At 43.2% G+C, this 15436-nt stretch overlaps 1 protein-coding gene across 5 annotated transcripts in view; it reads left to right on the top strand.

Moving 5' to 3' along the window:
• Positions 1-15436, top strand: part of whrna (whirlin a) — a 157900-nt gene that overhangs the window by 94243 nt on the left and 48221 nt on the right. For all 5 annotated transcript variants that reach the window (XM_077497299.1, XM_077497296.1, XM_077497298.1 and 2 more), the window contains exon 5: positions 3688-3724. In XM_077497299.1, coding sequence (XP_077353425.1) covers positions 3688-3724 — 37 coding nt within the window. The remainder of the gene's footprint in view (positions 1-3687; positions 3725-15436) is intronic.

The raw sequence follows: 15436 nt of genomic DNA, 5'->3' as shown, positions 1-15436 counted from the left end.
GCCAAATAAAAAGGCTATTGTAAAGATGTTTATGGCACAATTGTAAAAGGTCTTTTTTTTTTTTTTTTTTTTTTTACCTTTTTTTGGAGGAGGCAGCTTCTCCGCCATGCGTAACTCAACCCTCTCTTACCCGTTCTTCAAATTAGTTACTTAATTGGAAGCACATACCTTCGACTCAGCCAGCAGTGCTCAGACGCCACCCCTAAAAAAAAAAATAATAATAAAAATAATGAATGTTTTCAGGGGTATGCGTACATCTGTTTGGGAAACACTGCTTTAAAGTACATTTATACATTTATAACTTCCTAAAATGACTAAAATAATGTAAATTGCAAGAAAAAGATAAATATATATTTTAAAAGATACTTTAAAAGTGAGAAGTGAAGTGTTTTTCTTTCACATATTTTGATGACTATGACTACTGAACCGCGTTATCGTCAATGTTTAAATTTGGGTTATGTCGTTAATTGAAGGAGCCCCTGTAGTCAAACTCAGATGGAAATCTCAGTTGCAATCAAAGATTGACCTCAGGCCAATCTAACTTGCTAATGAAGAAAACAGTATGAGCCTAAACTGCATAATTACAAAATAGCTGCTGTTTGGTGCATAGGCACAAACAACAGTCAGGACCCGTACAACCACCCGAAGGCGATGAGCGGCTACCCTCTCATCCACCGGGTTGAATGTTCAGGTCCGAGCTCACATACCAACTCGGTCACCATCCCTCTGCCTGCCAGAGGTGACGTTCCACATCCCTAGAGCCAGCTTGTGCAGCCGCGGATCAGACTGCCATGGTCCCATCTCAAGCAGGGTTTTTCCTGGCTCAAATCCAGGCAGAGGTGGTATCACCCTGACTATGATACCAGGTATCAGTACCAATTATTTTAAGGTATCGGTTCTCGCGGCGATGACCAATACCAGTATGGGCCGCTATAGCTCCCTTAGTTGCACGTAATAGCTACAGACACAAGTAGTTTCCTTTTGACTGCTGAGTTTATTGCTTCTTGCCAACAATAAATCCACTGTGAAAATTGCAGCAAGACACACATACAAACATAATTAGCATAAAGAAAATAAATACAACTTGGGTTTAACTTACACAAAAGTATTGACAGACACAAAACTAACCTCGTTGGCTGTATGCAATGTTCATAAAGGGAACTAGGTTTGGTTTCTTTCGTCTATCTTCATTTTTCTGTTTCTCTCTAATGAACTTAACATTGTGTATGTCTTCCTGTGTCCCTACTTTCTCTCCTTCCTAAGCCCTTCCTCTACTCACTTACCAGCGTTGCCAGGTGGGAAATATAGGATTATCGTACCACAGACTCAAAATTATCGTATTTTGATGGAAATTATCGTACACCCGTCATAATCAAAATACACAGAGTCAAATATAGTCGTTCTTAAAAGCGCTCACCGCTCACAGGCACTCAAGGCTTCGTTGCGGTTTAATGTCACTGATCTGTATATATTACTGGATAGGTGGTTTGAGTCATGCTCAATTTCCTGTTTGGGAGCGTCTCCTGGGGGGGGGGCACTTACCATTCAGCCAATCAATGCATGGACTTCACTCGTTTCTCATGCTCAGGAAAGCGTGTTTGGTTGGTATTATGTCACATGAGAACAGATACCTTCAGGGTTTCCCGGCAATAATACGAAATGGTCAAAATATCGTACATTTGCCATTTTTTAGGATTATTGATCGTACAACGTACAGAGGGTGAAATTATCGTACAAATACGATAATTATTGTACAGCTGGCAACACTGTCACCCACTGACATACACACATCCACCCGCTACAGCGCCCTCTCTGGTGTGGGGAGTGACAAACACCCAAAAGCAAAGAAAACAAAATGCACAAAATGACAATGTGGCAGTTACAGGCCGCCTTCCTGCAGCCATTTTACGATCAGGGACTAGAAATTAGAAATTATACGAATACAAATTTGCCATTAATTTTTCTTGCCATTTTTTTAACTACAATCATTCAAAATTCATCCACTAGTATATATTAAATTGTAAATATAGTTCAGCGTTGTTGTAAAACACTATCATGTTTATTGTTTATACTGTGTTTTTATGCCTCGCAACCAGGAAATCGGCGTATGCAACGGTTGTTCCTTGATCTGCTTAATAAAGTGTTTTTAAAAAGAAGTAAGAAAGAAAAAAGAAAGGTGGTTCTTCTTCGGTTATTGCTTCAGGTCTTTCTGGTGCACTGCTGTATATATCGCCTCCATAATGGTGCAACACTGCAACTGCAGTTAAAATGCGTTCCTGCCGAGCCCAATCAACACACCTGGAGTGCTGTGTTGAGCAAAATCAGTGTCTAAGGTTGGAGGTGGGGAGCAAATTAGGTGGTGGTGTCCGCCTCTGAATTTTGTACACAGAAAAAACCATGTCAGGTCTCAGTTTCCAGGGGCTTGCCGTCGAGCCCCACCTCCAGGCCTGGCTACTGAGTACTGAGGGGGACCCCCCCCCCCCCCCCCCCCCCCCACCCCCTTTCCTTTGACCCACCACATCCAGCTGAGGGAAAATGTAGGAATAACATTTGCTGTAATGAAGAATTGCTTCTGCTTGCATTGAAGAATGCTTTGCTCTGACCACGCTATGTTATCTTAACAGAAGATGACTCAAAAAGCTCATGAACCAGAACATCTAACGCAGCAGAATGGTTAGAGCCAGTCTGCTGAGGCCTCCTGTTTTCTGTTAAGAAATGATTGCAAACTTCACCACACGTACTCAGCAATCTTCCACTCGCATGCACACACACATAGGCAAACAAGTACACTGTGTTCCAACTATTTTTTGCATTTGCATTGTTAGGGTTGGAACACCTATGTGACTAGGGGCGTGGAAACCAAATAAAAAGAGGGTGAGAAGGGGATTTTTTTCAGTGAGCGCAGTAGTGAATTGTATCAGTCAGTGAGCTTTGAACTGAGTGTCTTCTCTCCTCTTTGTGTCGTGTTTAATAGATTAACAGGTAAACCTGACAGAAAACCAAGTCCATTGATTGCACGTAATCGTCAAAAGGTCCCTCACCTAGGACCCCTTTGCCATGGGTGACCAATGTCAGGGGCTTCAAGCCCCGGGTGACTTCGCTGTTAGAATCATTGCGACACACAAACCACGATCAGGAGGGACTTTCACACAGCCATTGTGTAAAATTTTAACTTTCAGACAGAACAGCAGCGCAGAAAAAAAAGCAGTTAAAAAGGATGCTTTGCCATGCAGATTGAAAGGAGTTAAAGAAACTCAGTAGACCAAGGTCTAAATCTCATGTAGTCCTTTTGTGTCAACAGCACGAAGCGATGCAGGAGCGCAACTCATTTTTTTTCTTTTTTTCTTTTTTAATACTGCTTTTGTTCAGCCCAGACATGATTGTCAACACTCAGCACACTCAATAAAACGTGTGGTGCTGATGCAACCTGAGTGTCTGCAAACTGGGCAGAGTACTCGGTGTCCCCTTCTTAAAGGAATAAATCAGCTAACAAGCGTATAAAGCATAGCAGACTAGACTTTAAGTAAGATTAAGGAGAAAAAATAGGAAAATGTGATTTCATTCAGCAGATTCTCTATATCATATCATAAGGCCATTCCTCGTCACAGTAATCATTAGATCGTGGACGATCAGCTGCTCCTCTTGTTGCCTGCTGTCTAATGTGTCTTCATTGTCTGTTTTTCACAGCTACTGTGTGGACCAGGGAGCCTCTGCTGCAGGAAAGGTGAGGTTTACAAAACCATATGCCTGTGGGGGTGGATGTGTACCTGAAATTTTAACATCTTACCCACTAGTGTGGTCACGATACCAACATTTTGACTTTGATACTATACCTGCATTAAAAAAATACTTGGATACCTGTACTCAAACGGTACCTCAGCAAAAATCTGAAACATCAGCAAAAGCAGCAAAATTAAAACTGACAAAAGAACTTCAAATTATTTGTGAATGCGTGTGCACAGTGTATATATTTACTGTACTGTACTGTACTGTACTATATATACACACTGTAAATACCACAAACTGATAACAAAATATTTCACACTCCACTTATTTTTTAAGGAAAGTGTCAAAAATGCGTCACAACCTGTTGCTCTCAGTCATTGGAGCTTGTTCTACGTATACCTGACATTTCCTACTGTGTGCTTGTTCATTGAACGCACCTCAAGTCCACCGCAGAACGCAAGTGATTGTTGCTCTTTCTTCTGCTTCTCCGCCATAAATATTTTTCTATTGTTATAAAACGTTTCTAAAACTGAAAATCGAAAACCACACGCGTGCTCTTCGTGTGTTTATTGAAAATATGCGTCAGTAAGTTCTGTCACGTGGCTTCCACTCCTCCATGGCAGCGGATACAATTTTTTACGGGGGTAGCGAGGTGCTTGACCATATTGGTTGTGTTCCCGCCTCAAGCCACATTAACTTTAAAAAAAAAAAAGGCTTACAGACAGGTTTTATCATGTGCGTTGGCTTGCCGTGGCTGTCGGCCATTTTCAGCAAAAAAATTCCATATGAAACTTTGCACGTCATGCTTCTCAGCGAGGAGTGGACAGGCAGCGATTGGGCCATTAATATTTATTCACGGTGGGGGTGTCGGCCCTGCTGACCAGCCTGAAAATGGACCGGCCATTCAGGAAACCAACAAAATTCCTGATGGCCAGTCAGCCCCTGCTTTGAACTGTATTTTCTTTTACATTTTAGGTCTTTAGCCACTGAGTGTTGTACTGGTTAGAGGTTAGTAATATTGGAAAATCTTCTTCTTCTTCTTCTTCTTTCGGCTTTTCCCTTCAGGGGTCGCCACAGCGAATCAGTTGCCTCCATCTAACTCTGTCCTCTGCATCCTCTGCTCTCACACCAACTACCTTCATGTCCTCTTTAACTACATCCATAAACCTCCTCTTTGGTCTTCCTCTCGATCTTCTGCCTGGCATTTGAAAACTCAGCATCCTTCTTCCAATATAGTCACTATCTCTCCTCTGGACATGTCCAAACCATCTAAGTCTGGCCTCTCTGACTTTATCTCCAAAGCTTCTAACATGTGCTGTCCCTCTGATGTACTCATTCCTGATCCTATCCAACCTGGTCACTCCCAAAGAGAATCTCAGCATCTTCATCTCTGCCACCTCCAGCTCTGCCTCCTGTCTTTTTCTCAGTGGCACTGTCTCCAGACCAAACAACACTGCTGGTCTCACCACAGTTTTATAAACCTTTCCTTTCATTTTAGCTGAAACTCTTCTATCACACATCACACCTGACACTTTTATCCACCCGTTCCAGCCTGCCTGCACACGCTTCTTCACTTCTATTCCACACTCTCCATTGCTCTGGACTGTTGACCCTAAATACTTAAACTCCTCCACCTTCTTGGTTTCTTCTCCCTGTAACCTCACTCTTCCACTTGGGTCCCTCTCATTCACGCACAGATACTCCGTCTTGCTACGGCTAACCTTCATTCCCCTCCTTTCCAGGGCAAACCTCCACTCTTCTAGCTTCTCCTCCACCTGTTCCCTGCTCTCACTACAGATCACTATGTCATCTGCAAACATCATAGTCCATGGGGATTCCTGTCCATTACCATTGCGAACAAGAAGGGGCTCAGAGCTGATCCCTGATGTAGTCCCACCTCCACCTTGAACTCCTCCGTCACACCTACAGCACACCTCACCACTGTCTTACAGTCCTCATACATGTCCTGCACCACTTGAACATACTTCTCCGCCACTCCAGACTTCTTCATACAAAACCACAGTTCCTCTCTGGGCACCCTGTCATAAGCTTTCTCCAGGTCAACAAAGACACAATGCAGCTCCTTCTGACCTTCTCTATACTTTTCAATCAACATCCTCAAAGCAAATACTGCATCTGTCGTACTCTTTTTTTTTTTTTTTGGCATGAAACCAAACTGCTGCTCACAAATGTTCACATCTGCCCTCAGTCTAGCTTCCACTACTCTTTCCCATAGTTTCATTGTGTGGCTCATCAACTTTATTCCTCTGTAGTTGCCACAATTCTGCACGTCTCCCTTGTTCTTAAAAATGGGCACCAGCACACTTCTCCTCCATTCCTCAGGCATTTTCTCACTATCTAAGATCCTATTGAACAACCCAGTCAGAAATTCTACTGCTACCTCTCCTAGACACTTCCATACCTCCACAGGTATATCATCAGGACCGAGTGCCTTTCCACTCTTCATCCTCTTCAATGCCCTTCTCACTTCATCCTTACTAATCTTTGCTACTTCCTGGTCCACAACAGTCGCCCCTTCTACTCTTCGTTCTCTCTCATTTTCCTCATTCATCAACTCTTCAAAGTATTCTTTCCATCTTCCCATCACACCGCTGGCATCTGTCAACACTCTTCCATCCCTATCCTTTATTACCCTAACCTGCTGCACATCCTTCCCATCTCTATCTCTTTGCCTTGCCAACCTGTATAGATCATTCTCTCCCTCCTTACTGTCCAACCTAGCATACAAGTCATCATCAGCCTCTTGTTTGGCCTTTGCCACTTCTACTTTCACCTTACGCTGTATTTCCCTGTACTCCTTTCTATTTTCTTCAGTCTTCTCAGTGTCCCACTTCTTCTTAGCTAACCTCTTTCTCTGTGTCCACTTCTGCACCTCCTCATTCCACCACCAAGTCTCCTTATCTCCTTTCCTTCCAGATGATACACCAAGGACTGTCCTACCTGTCTGCCTGATCAAATTTGCTGTAGTTGTCCAGTCATCTGGGAGCACATCCTCACCACCCAGAGCCTTTCTCAACTCCTTTCTGAAAGCCATAAAACACTCTTCCTTTTTCAGCTTCCACCATTTCGTCCTTGGCTCTGCCCTTGGCCTCTTTGTCTTCCTCATCACCAGAGTCATCCAACACACAACCATCCTATGCTGTCTTGCTCCACTCTCACCTACCACTACTTTGCAGTCGCTGATCTCCTTCAAATTACACCGTCTACACAAGATGTAGTCTACCTGTGTATTTCTACCTCCACTCTTGTAGGTCACCCTATGTTCCTGCCTCTTCTGGAAGAAAGTATTCACAACAGCCATTTCCATCCTTTTTGCAAAATCAACCACCAGCTGTCCTTCTGCATTCCTCTCCTGGATACCAAACCTGCCCATCACCTCCTCATCTCCTCTGTTTCCTGCACCAACATGTCCATTGAAGTCTGCACCAATGACAACTCTCTCACTTCTAGGGATGCTCTGCATCATTTCATCAAGTTCCAACCAAAAGTTCTCCTTCTCCTCCAGCTCACATCCTACCTGTGGTGCATACCCACTAACAACGTTGATCATCACACCTTCGATTCCTAACTTCAGGCTCATGACCCTATCTGACACTCTTTTTCGAGTTCTGACCAAAACAAAAAGATCAGAACATATTACTCCAGTACTTAAGGATTTACACTGGCTCCCTGTCAGCTGTAGAATCGATTTTAAAGTTCTGCTACTCGTCTATAAATCACTAAATGGTTTGGGTCCTGAATATATCCAAGAAATGCTGATTGAGTACAAGCCCAGCAGGGCTCTGAGATCTACAGACTTGGGCCAACTAGTGGAACCCAGAGTTCGAAGCAAACATGGTGAAGCTGCATTTAGCTATTATGCTGCACACAGATGGAATAGGCTGCCAACAGAAGTGAAGTCAGCCCCGAGTGTAAATGCTTTCAAATCCAGGTTAAAAACTTTGCTTTTTTCTTATACCTTTGATTAGGGACTTTTAAACAGCTTTAATTAAGTGTTTTTTTTTATTATTATTTTTATTTTTATTTTTATTTTTATTTTTTTATTTTTTTTATTTTTATTTTTATTTTTATTTTTATTTTTATTTTTATCATTATCATTTTAAACTTCCTTATGTTAAATTTTTTAAAGTTTGTTGAATAATGTTTTAAGACTGTTAGTTTGTAACCTATTTTCATTTATTTTTCTTCCTCTGAATGTTAACTACTGTTTCTTGATGCTTATGTGTTGTCTTTCCTCGTGTAAAGCACATTGAGTTGCCTTGTGTATGAAATGTGCTATACAAATAAACTTGCCTTGCCTTGCCTTGCCTTTTTACCTCCAGGACGTTCTTAACAAACTCCTCCTTCACGATAATTCCTACTCCATTTCTCTTCCTATTTAACCCATGATACAACAATTTGAAACCAGCTCCTAAACTTCTAGCTTTGCTCCCTTTCCACCTGGTCTCCTGAACACACAGTATGTCCACCTTCCTCCTCTGCATCATGTCAACCAGCTCTCTACCTTTTCCTGTCATACTCCCAACATTCAAAGTCCCTACTCTAAGTCCTAGACTAGTGGTGTTCCTCTTCTCTTTCTTCCTACGAACACACCTTCCTCCTCTCCTTCTTCGACCAACAGTAGTCCAATTTCCACCGGCACCCTGTAGGTCAACAGCACCGATGGCGGTCGTTGTTAACCCGGACCCCGACCGATCCGGTATCGAAGTCATATATTTGATTTGCATGTTTGTTTTGGCCAAAGTTTTACGTCGGATGCCCTTCCTGACACAACCCTCTGTATTTATCCGGGCTTGGGACCGGCACAAGAAGACACTGGCTTGTGCCCCCTCGCGGCTATATTACAGTAATATTGGAAAATACTATTTGTTATTTTTAAATATTTAAATCAGACTTAGTCCTGTGGCCCATTTTTCCATTTTGTATTTTTGATCTGAGCCTAAAATTGAAGTCGGAAATATCTACATTTTGTTTCCCATTATTTTATTGGTTGACTAAAACAAAACAAAAAAATAATCACTTTACTATCTTTTGTAGGCATTTTTATATGTAGGCAGAATGATCTGTGGTGTGCTATTTCCCATGTTATTATGGAACAAGACTATTTAATTAAAGTTAATGTAAAGAGCAATAAATAGTTAAGTTTTCTTTGTGTGTGTTATTCTTTGTTCACTTACAGTATTTTTCATATTGCATTACAATCATTTTTAGCCAACTAGTGGTTCAAAAACAGATAAATTGCGTTTCCATTCATTTAAATAGAAAACAGTACCGGTACTTTGATTTATGAGTGTTTCAGGTTACAAACGGGCTCACGGTACCAATTAAGCTCATAACTTGATGTTCCATTGTATGGTTTTCTTAATTGTCTGAATTGTATGCCATTTATTTGCCTTGAGCACCTACCCCAAAAAACGACTGTGGCTCTGTGCGTGTGCCTACATAGCTTTAATGATGATATTACCGACTTTCCAGGTCAAAGTATGTAACAAACAAAATCAACAACACTACTTTCGATGACATTATACTGCAGCACCACTAACCACCCTCTGAAATTGTTGGGCACTCCCAATGTATTAATTGTTGACTTTGACTTTGACTTTTAAGCCCAGTTTGGGGCTGTATTGGAATGAAGAAATATAAGAAGTGATGTTGGAAGAGACAGCTGCTGATGAGAGGGGAGGGGTTGAGAGAAACAGCTCACTTCTCATTACCAAGTCTCTGATGGACATTCTGTTCTTGACAGATGGGGAAAAAGGTACAAGAGGGAGGCGGGAGATATTTAGAGAGGAAGAGAGATATTAGTTCCAGACAGCTGGTCTGAAGAAGGTTTAAAAACAATCTGTTTACACAGCACAGCCGTTGCTGTAATTAAGCACGCGTTCGGCGAGACAATTTAAGACGTGCTGGTTCAAGGCAAGAAAAAAATGTACGTGGTCAAACACTGAATGATAATACTGGTTAACTAAATCTGCTTGAGGTATTTGATAAATATTGTACTTTGTAAAAGGGCCCAAATAATATGGATTTGTTATTCTTTTTAATTTTTGGCCAATGACAATTCTGATAGTCAGGTCATGAACAATTTGCGTGTACGTGCCCTTTGTCAGTACACTTTATTACTCATGCTCTCGAGGCTGGTCTCTGACAGACTACAATCAACACCTTTAACATTCATTCCAAATTTAGTTAGTATACTCATGAGGACTAAGCACATCTTATTTAATGAGAACATTATAATCTAAAAGGCATGCCGGTGCGGTCGATTGTCTTTTTAAGACATCTAATCACTCAGCTGACACCAGCAAAACAAGTTGGATATACAGTACTGCTGCCGGTCACACCATTGTAGCAACAAATCTGTATTTTATGTGTAACCCAATCTCAAGGCTGTACACTGGCAAACAACACATTTGCCAATTGTGTTGTGGTGTGTGAATATGCATCTGTGGAATTTAGATTGTGCCACCTGTCGTCCTAAGACAGTTTGATGCATTATCTAGGAATTGAGTAGACACTGTCTATCCAATTTATTGTCTTATTTAATGGGTTCAGTAAACATGTCAACTTAACCCAGCTGTCAGAGATGTGACATTACAATACCGCAAAAGATGATCATCCCATTAAATGCGTGTTGTAAGGTGTCAACTTGAGTTTCTTATTGTGATGAAAGACTCCAGTGACCTGAGCAATTCTGCTCATTGTTATCTATTGAAACTCTAAAATATGTTTACTTTGTCATTGTGAGAGTGAAGTTGAAGTATAAGAACTTGTCCACACTTGTGAGGTAAACACGACAGTGAAATTTCCATGCAACTGGCCCAATTACTAAAATACAAAAACAATATTTTGCAAATAAATTTGCATCATGGCCAAAACAGAGGACTGTATTCACAAACATAAAATGCACACATATCTCTGTGCGCCAGTCAAGGAGCTAATTGAAATGATACAGCATCCATCGCCTGAAGTCATCTAGGTAGGCGCCAGCACACCTGTGACTCTGGTAAGATAAGCGGTGTAAAAAATGCAAAATTGGACAATATACTGTAATACACTTGAATTTAGTCTATATTTAAGGATTTCACCTCTGAAATAATCTTAAGAATAACTGTTATCTTTCATTCATTTTGTTCTATGGATGGATGGATGGATGGATGGATGGATGGATGGATGGATGGATGGATGGATGGATGATAATGAAGGGACAAGAAAAGCCACCATTTTCGTAGAATGAGCCAATAACTGTTGGGGCCGCCCATCCTCAGCAGCAACAACTGGAATCACGCACTTTCTATAACTGGCAATAAGTCTTTCACATTTCTGTGGAGTTATTTTGTCCCACTATTCCTTGCAGAATTGTTTTAGTTCAGTAACACTGTAGGGTTTTCGAGCATAAACTTTGTAAGGTCATGCAATGGGATTTTAATTCAATTCAAGTCAGGGATTATTCTAGGCCACACCAAGAGCTTTTTTTTTTTTCCAAGTCATTCATAAATTTGTTGGCGTGTTTCGGATTTTTGTCCTGCTGGAGAAACCCACAGGTGCTGCAACTTGAGGTCAAAAACTGTTGGAATATTCTCCCTCAGGAATTTCTAGTAAAGAGTAAAATCTATGGTTACTTCAATCACAGTATTGTCGTTCAGGTCCTGACGGAGCAAAGCAGACCCAGACCATCACACTACAGACACCATATTTGCTATGATGCCTTTTTATTTTTCCTGAAATGTCGTGTTTGTAAAGGTACACACACCTTCCAAAAACATTCATCTTGTCAGACCATAGAATGTTGCTCCATGAACATGAGAGGACTGGTCGCCATGACTGGACTGAACGAGAGGGGACTGGTCACCATGACTTGACCGGATGTGGTGTAGCGTGTTGTCATGACTTGACTGAATGAGGGGCCGCAGCGTGAACGACTGGACGTCATGAAGACAAAATGACTTGAGGGAAACGTAGACGACTAGACGTGACAAATACAAGAGGGGTGACTTGATGGAAGCGAGGTAGACTTGGTGATGTGGGTGACTGAACGTGATGAAGAGGGGGGACTTGACTGGAGACCAAAGACGCAGTTCTTTCAAGACTTGGCTTGACTTGACTTGACTTGACTTGACTTGACTTGACTTGACGAATAGCAACGACGCCAAAACAACTCGACACGACAACACAACGCTCCCACACAGACTGAACAAACACCACTGACTAAATACACCAACACTAACGAGACGCACCTGGGAAAGACAATAGGCTGAGAACACTGATTGGTCACACATACTGGGAAGGTAAGACACATGCAGGTGGACGAGATTAACCATGACGAGACAAGGGGAGAACTCATGACAAAACACTATGAACACCTAAAACTAAACAAAACCTAACCACACGGAACCAAAACATGACACTCCTAAGACAATATAAATACCATATTTTCTGCACTATAAGGTGCACCTAAAAGCCTTAAATTTTTTCAAAAGCTGACCATGCGCCTTATAATCCAGTGCGCCTTATATATGGATCAATATTGAGCCGCAATAGGTCTCGCTGTCAAGACGCTATCGGTGACCCTGCACGATCGGTGACGCGCATGCACAGAAGATCCCACCATCTTGGATTGCTAGCTAATACTAATACTTTACCTGAGAGAAAATAATAAAACAGCTGTTTATTCATTTTGGGACTGAATGGAGTTGTCAGAAAGCTACTTTGTAATCTATTAATAAAGTTTGATTGACCTATCTGACTGTTTTGTTGACATTCCCTTTAGCGCAGCACCATCTAATGGATGCATAACGTAACCACAGCCTCTACTGTAGCGCCTTATATATGGAAAAAGTTTTACAATATGTCATTCATTGAAGGTGCGCCTTATAATGCGGTGCGCCTTATAGTGCGGAAAATACGGTACTTTCATTTTGAGCATGGGTTTGGAGGCACTGAAAAACAGTTGCAATATCCAGCATGCTTCAATGTTTTTTGGAAGAGTGTCTTTTTTTTTAGTAGACTGAGAACATTTATATTTGACTTGACGTGAGGAAAATATGCTAATGTGTGGTTTTAATGTTTTAGTGTATCTTCTGTACTTGAGTTCATGAAATCTTATGCAAACATGTATATGCCCTCTGGAGATTGATGATGTCGCTAAAAGTTTTTGTGGGCCTTGTTTACAGTTCTAGCGTAATCAATGGAGTGATCAAATGATCACATCACTTTACACTCACACTTGTATTGATAAGACACACAGGCAGCAACCTATGCTAAGTTAAATTAGCTGTATAAGCTTTAACACACATTGAAACAAATTTAACCGATCATGACAATTCAGTGAAAGACGTTTGGCTCCTGTAAAGTAGTGGTGGGATTTACAGTGATGTGGCTTAAGCTTTTCTAATGTGCTAATTTAACAGCAAAGCTGAGTTGTTATTGACCTGAAGCAGAAGGTGTCTGCCGAAGGGTGGCCAACTCATCATCACGCTTACACGTTCGAATGTTGCCGTCTCCAAGCTCCGTCAGAACCTCTTTGCAGTAATTCCATAAAACATGTTTTCCTTTTCACTTTAAAGTGACCCCAAACATTAAGCATCTTTTTAATTTTTGAGAAACACTCCTTGGAAGGAAAGAAATCCGACATGGTCTGCCAGCAGTAAATATTCATGCAGAACATTGGTTCTGGGTGGTGCACATATGGTTTTAACATTTTTAATTATAGTTATGAAGCAGAAATATTTGTGTCGACCAATTTTTGTGGTCGATTCCCCGACCCACATATAAAATTATCTGGTTTTAATGTTGGCTGTACCCCAAATTTGTTTAAATATACCGGTAGAATTAAGACAAAACATAAACCTACACCCGCCGGGTTGGGTGAGGCCCCGCTGGTCGCTCCTCTTACTCACTTCACTAGTTTTGCACTATACACTTTGTAAATATACACATAGGCCACACAACACATTTCTTGGTGGGGTGGGGAAGGGTGGAAACACCGTCTTCACCCTTCAACTCCCCTCCAATTTTAATGCACTTCATGTCCAAGGGGAGGGGTGAGTTGGGGCGGGGAGCCATCAGAGGGGATGGACTGCAGTGCCTGGCAGCACTGTGGTCCCCCCCATCTGTGTCCCTGCCCCACCACTTTGTCCCTCCATTTCCTTTTTTAATGCACCACACATATACATATTCATTTTTTTGGGGTGATGCGGGTGTATCGGAGTAGGGGAATTTTTTTCCCTCTGCTCCGACTCACCTGCTCCCAATTTTAATGCACCACACGCACACACTTGTATATACACTGGGTGGGGCCACATTCACGGTGTAAGGGTAGAGCTCGCCAGTCGGCGAGCTGGCGGACTCAGTAACAGGGTTAGGTGTCACTAGTACGCTGGCGTGACGACCGGGGCCTCTTCCCACCGGGCTCGGTGTTCTGGTGTTCCGCCTCTCCCCCGGTGCTTCCTCCTCTGTTTCCCCCCTCCCGCCGCTGTGCTCCTATCGCACGGCTGGAGGTGGGGCGGGCACGTCTTCCCTCTCTGCGCTGCTGCCCGGTGCCGGTTTCCGGGGGTGGGGTGGGGGGCTCGCGGGGGGCGGGGTTCGCGGGGGGGGTGGCGGCTTGTTTGGGGGTGGGGGTGGGGGGGGGGGGGGGGGGGTGGAGGTATGGGTGGGTGGGGGGTTGGGTGTTGGGGGTCGGGGTGTGTTCGGGGGTTTGGGGGCCGGGGATGGCGGGGCCTGGGTCGTGGCGGGTTTGGGTGGGGTGCGGGGGCGTCGTGGGGGGATGGGGGCTGGGGACCGGTGGGGCGCTGTGGGGACCCGCCGGGCCTCGTTCTGCGGCCTTGGGCTCGGGGGTGTGGGCCGGGGCTGGGGCGGGGGTGTTCCGGGGGTCTGGGTCGGCTCGCCGACCGGTGTCCGCTCGGGTGGCGTGGGGGTGGCCTTGGTGCTGCCGCGGCCTGGGGATTCCAGGGGGGGGTGCTCGCTTTGCTGGACCGCGGTTGACGGCTTCTTTCTTTGGTGGTGGTCCTTATGCATGCTAGATCCATCGCACCAGCATCTACTGAAACTCAAACAGAATTTGCCTCTCCCTCCCGCAGCCCCTTGAATCAGTGGGTGCTGGTGTCTGTGGATCTCACTTTGCTTTATCTATCCTTCCCTCCTTCCTCTCTTTAGTTTTTCCTCTGGTCACTTGAGATCTCAATTTATTGGAAGTTTGAGGTTTCTGGGGTTGGCATAAGACTGGTTTTGTAACCACGCAGAAGGGGTTTGGTTGGTGCTGGATTTCACTTTGATGGATTGGATGTACTGGCTTCTATGGATCTCACTCTGCCTCATCGATCCTTCCCTCCTTCCTCTCTTTAGTTTTTCCTCTGGTCTCTTGAGATCTCGCTAATTTGTTGGAATTTAGAGGCTTCCGCGGTTGGCGTAAGACTTTGATTTTGTAACCATGGGGAAGGCAGGAAGTGTTTGGTCGGTGCTGGATTTCACTTTGATTTATCTTTCTTTTCTTTTTATTTTTTCTGACCTTTTCTCTGTTCTCCTGACCATTTGAACCTCACGACTCTGGCAAGATTCTGAAGAACCTGGTTAAGGCGAAGGGTAATGGGATATTTATAAGGTTTTAGGTGAATTAATGAGTATAAATTTATACGTATTTGCACGCACGCGCATGCACGCACGCAAACACACGCACGCAAACGCACGCAAA

This window comes from Festucalex cinctus, chromosome 15 (genome assembly GCF_051991245.1).
Source record: "Festucalex cinctus isolate MCC-2025b chromosome 15, RoL_Fcin_1.0, whole genome shotgun sequence".
NCBI classification, from domain to species: domain Eukaryota; kingdom Metazoa; phylum Chordata; class Actinopteri; order Syngnathiformes; family Syngnathidae; genus Festucalex; species Festucalex cinctus.
The sequence above is the reverse complement of the archived record's forward strand: the minus strand, read 5'-3'. Positions and strand labels throughout refer to the sequence as shown.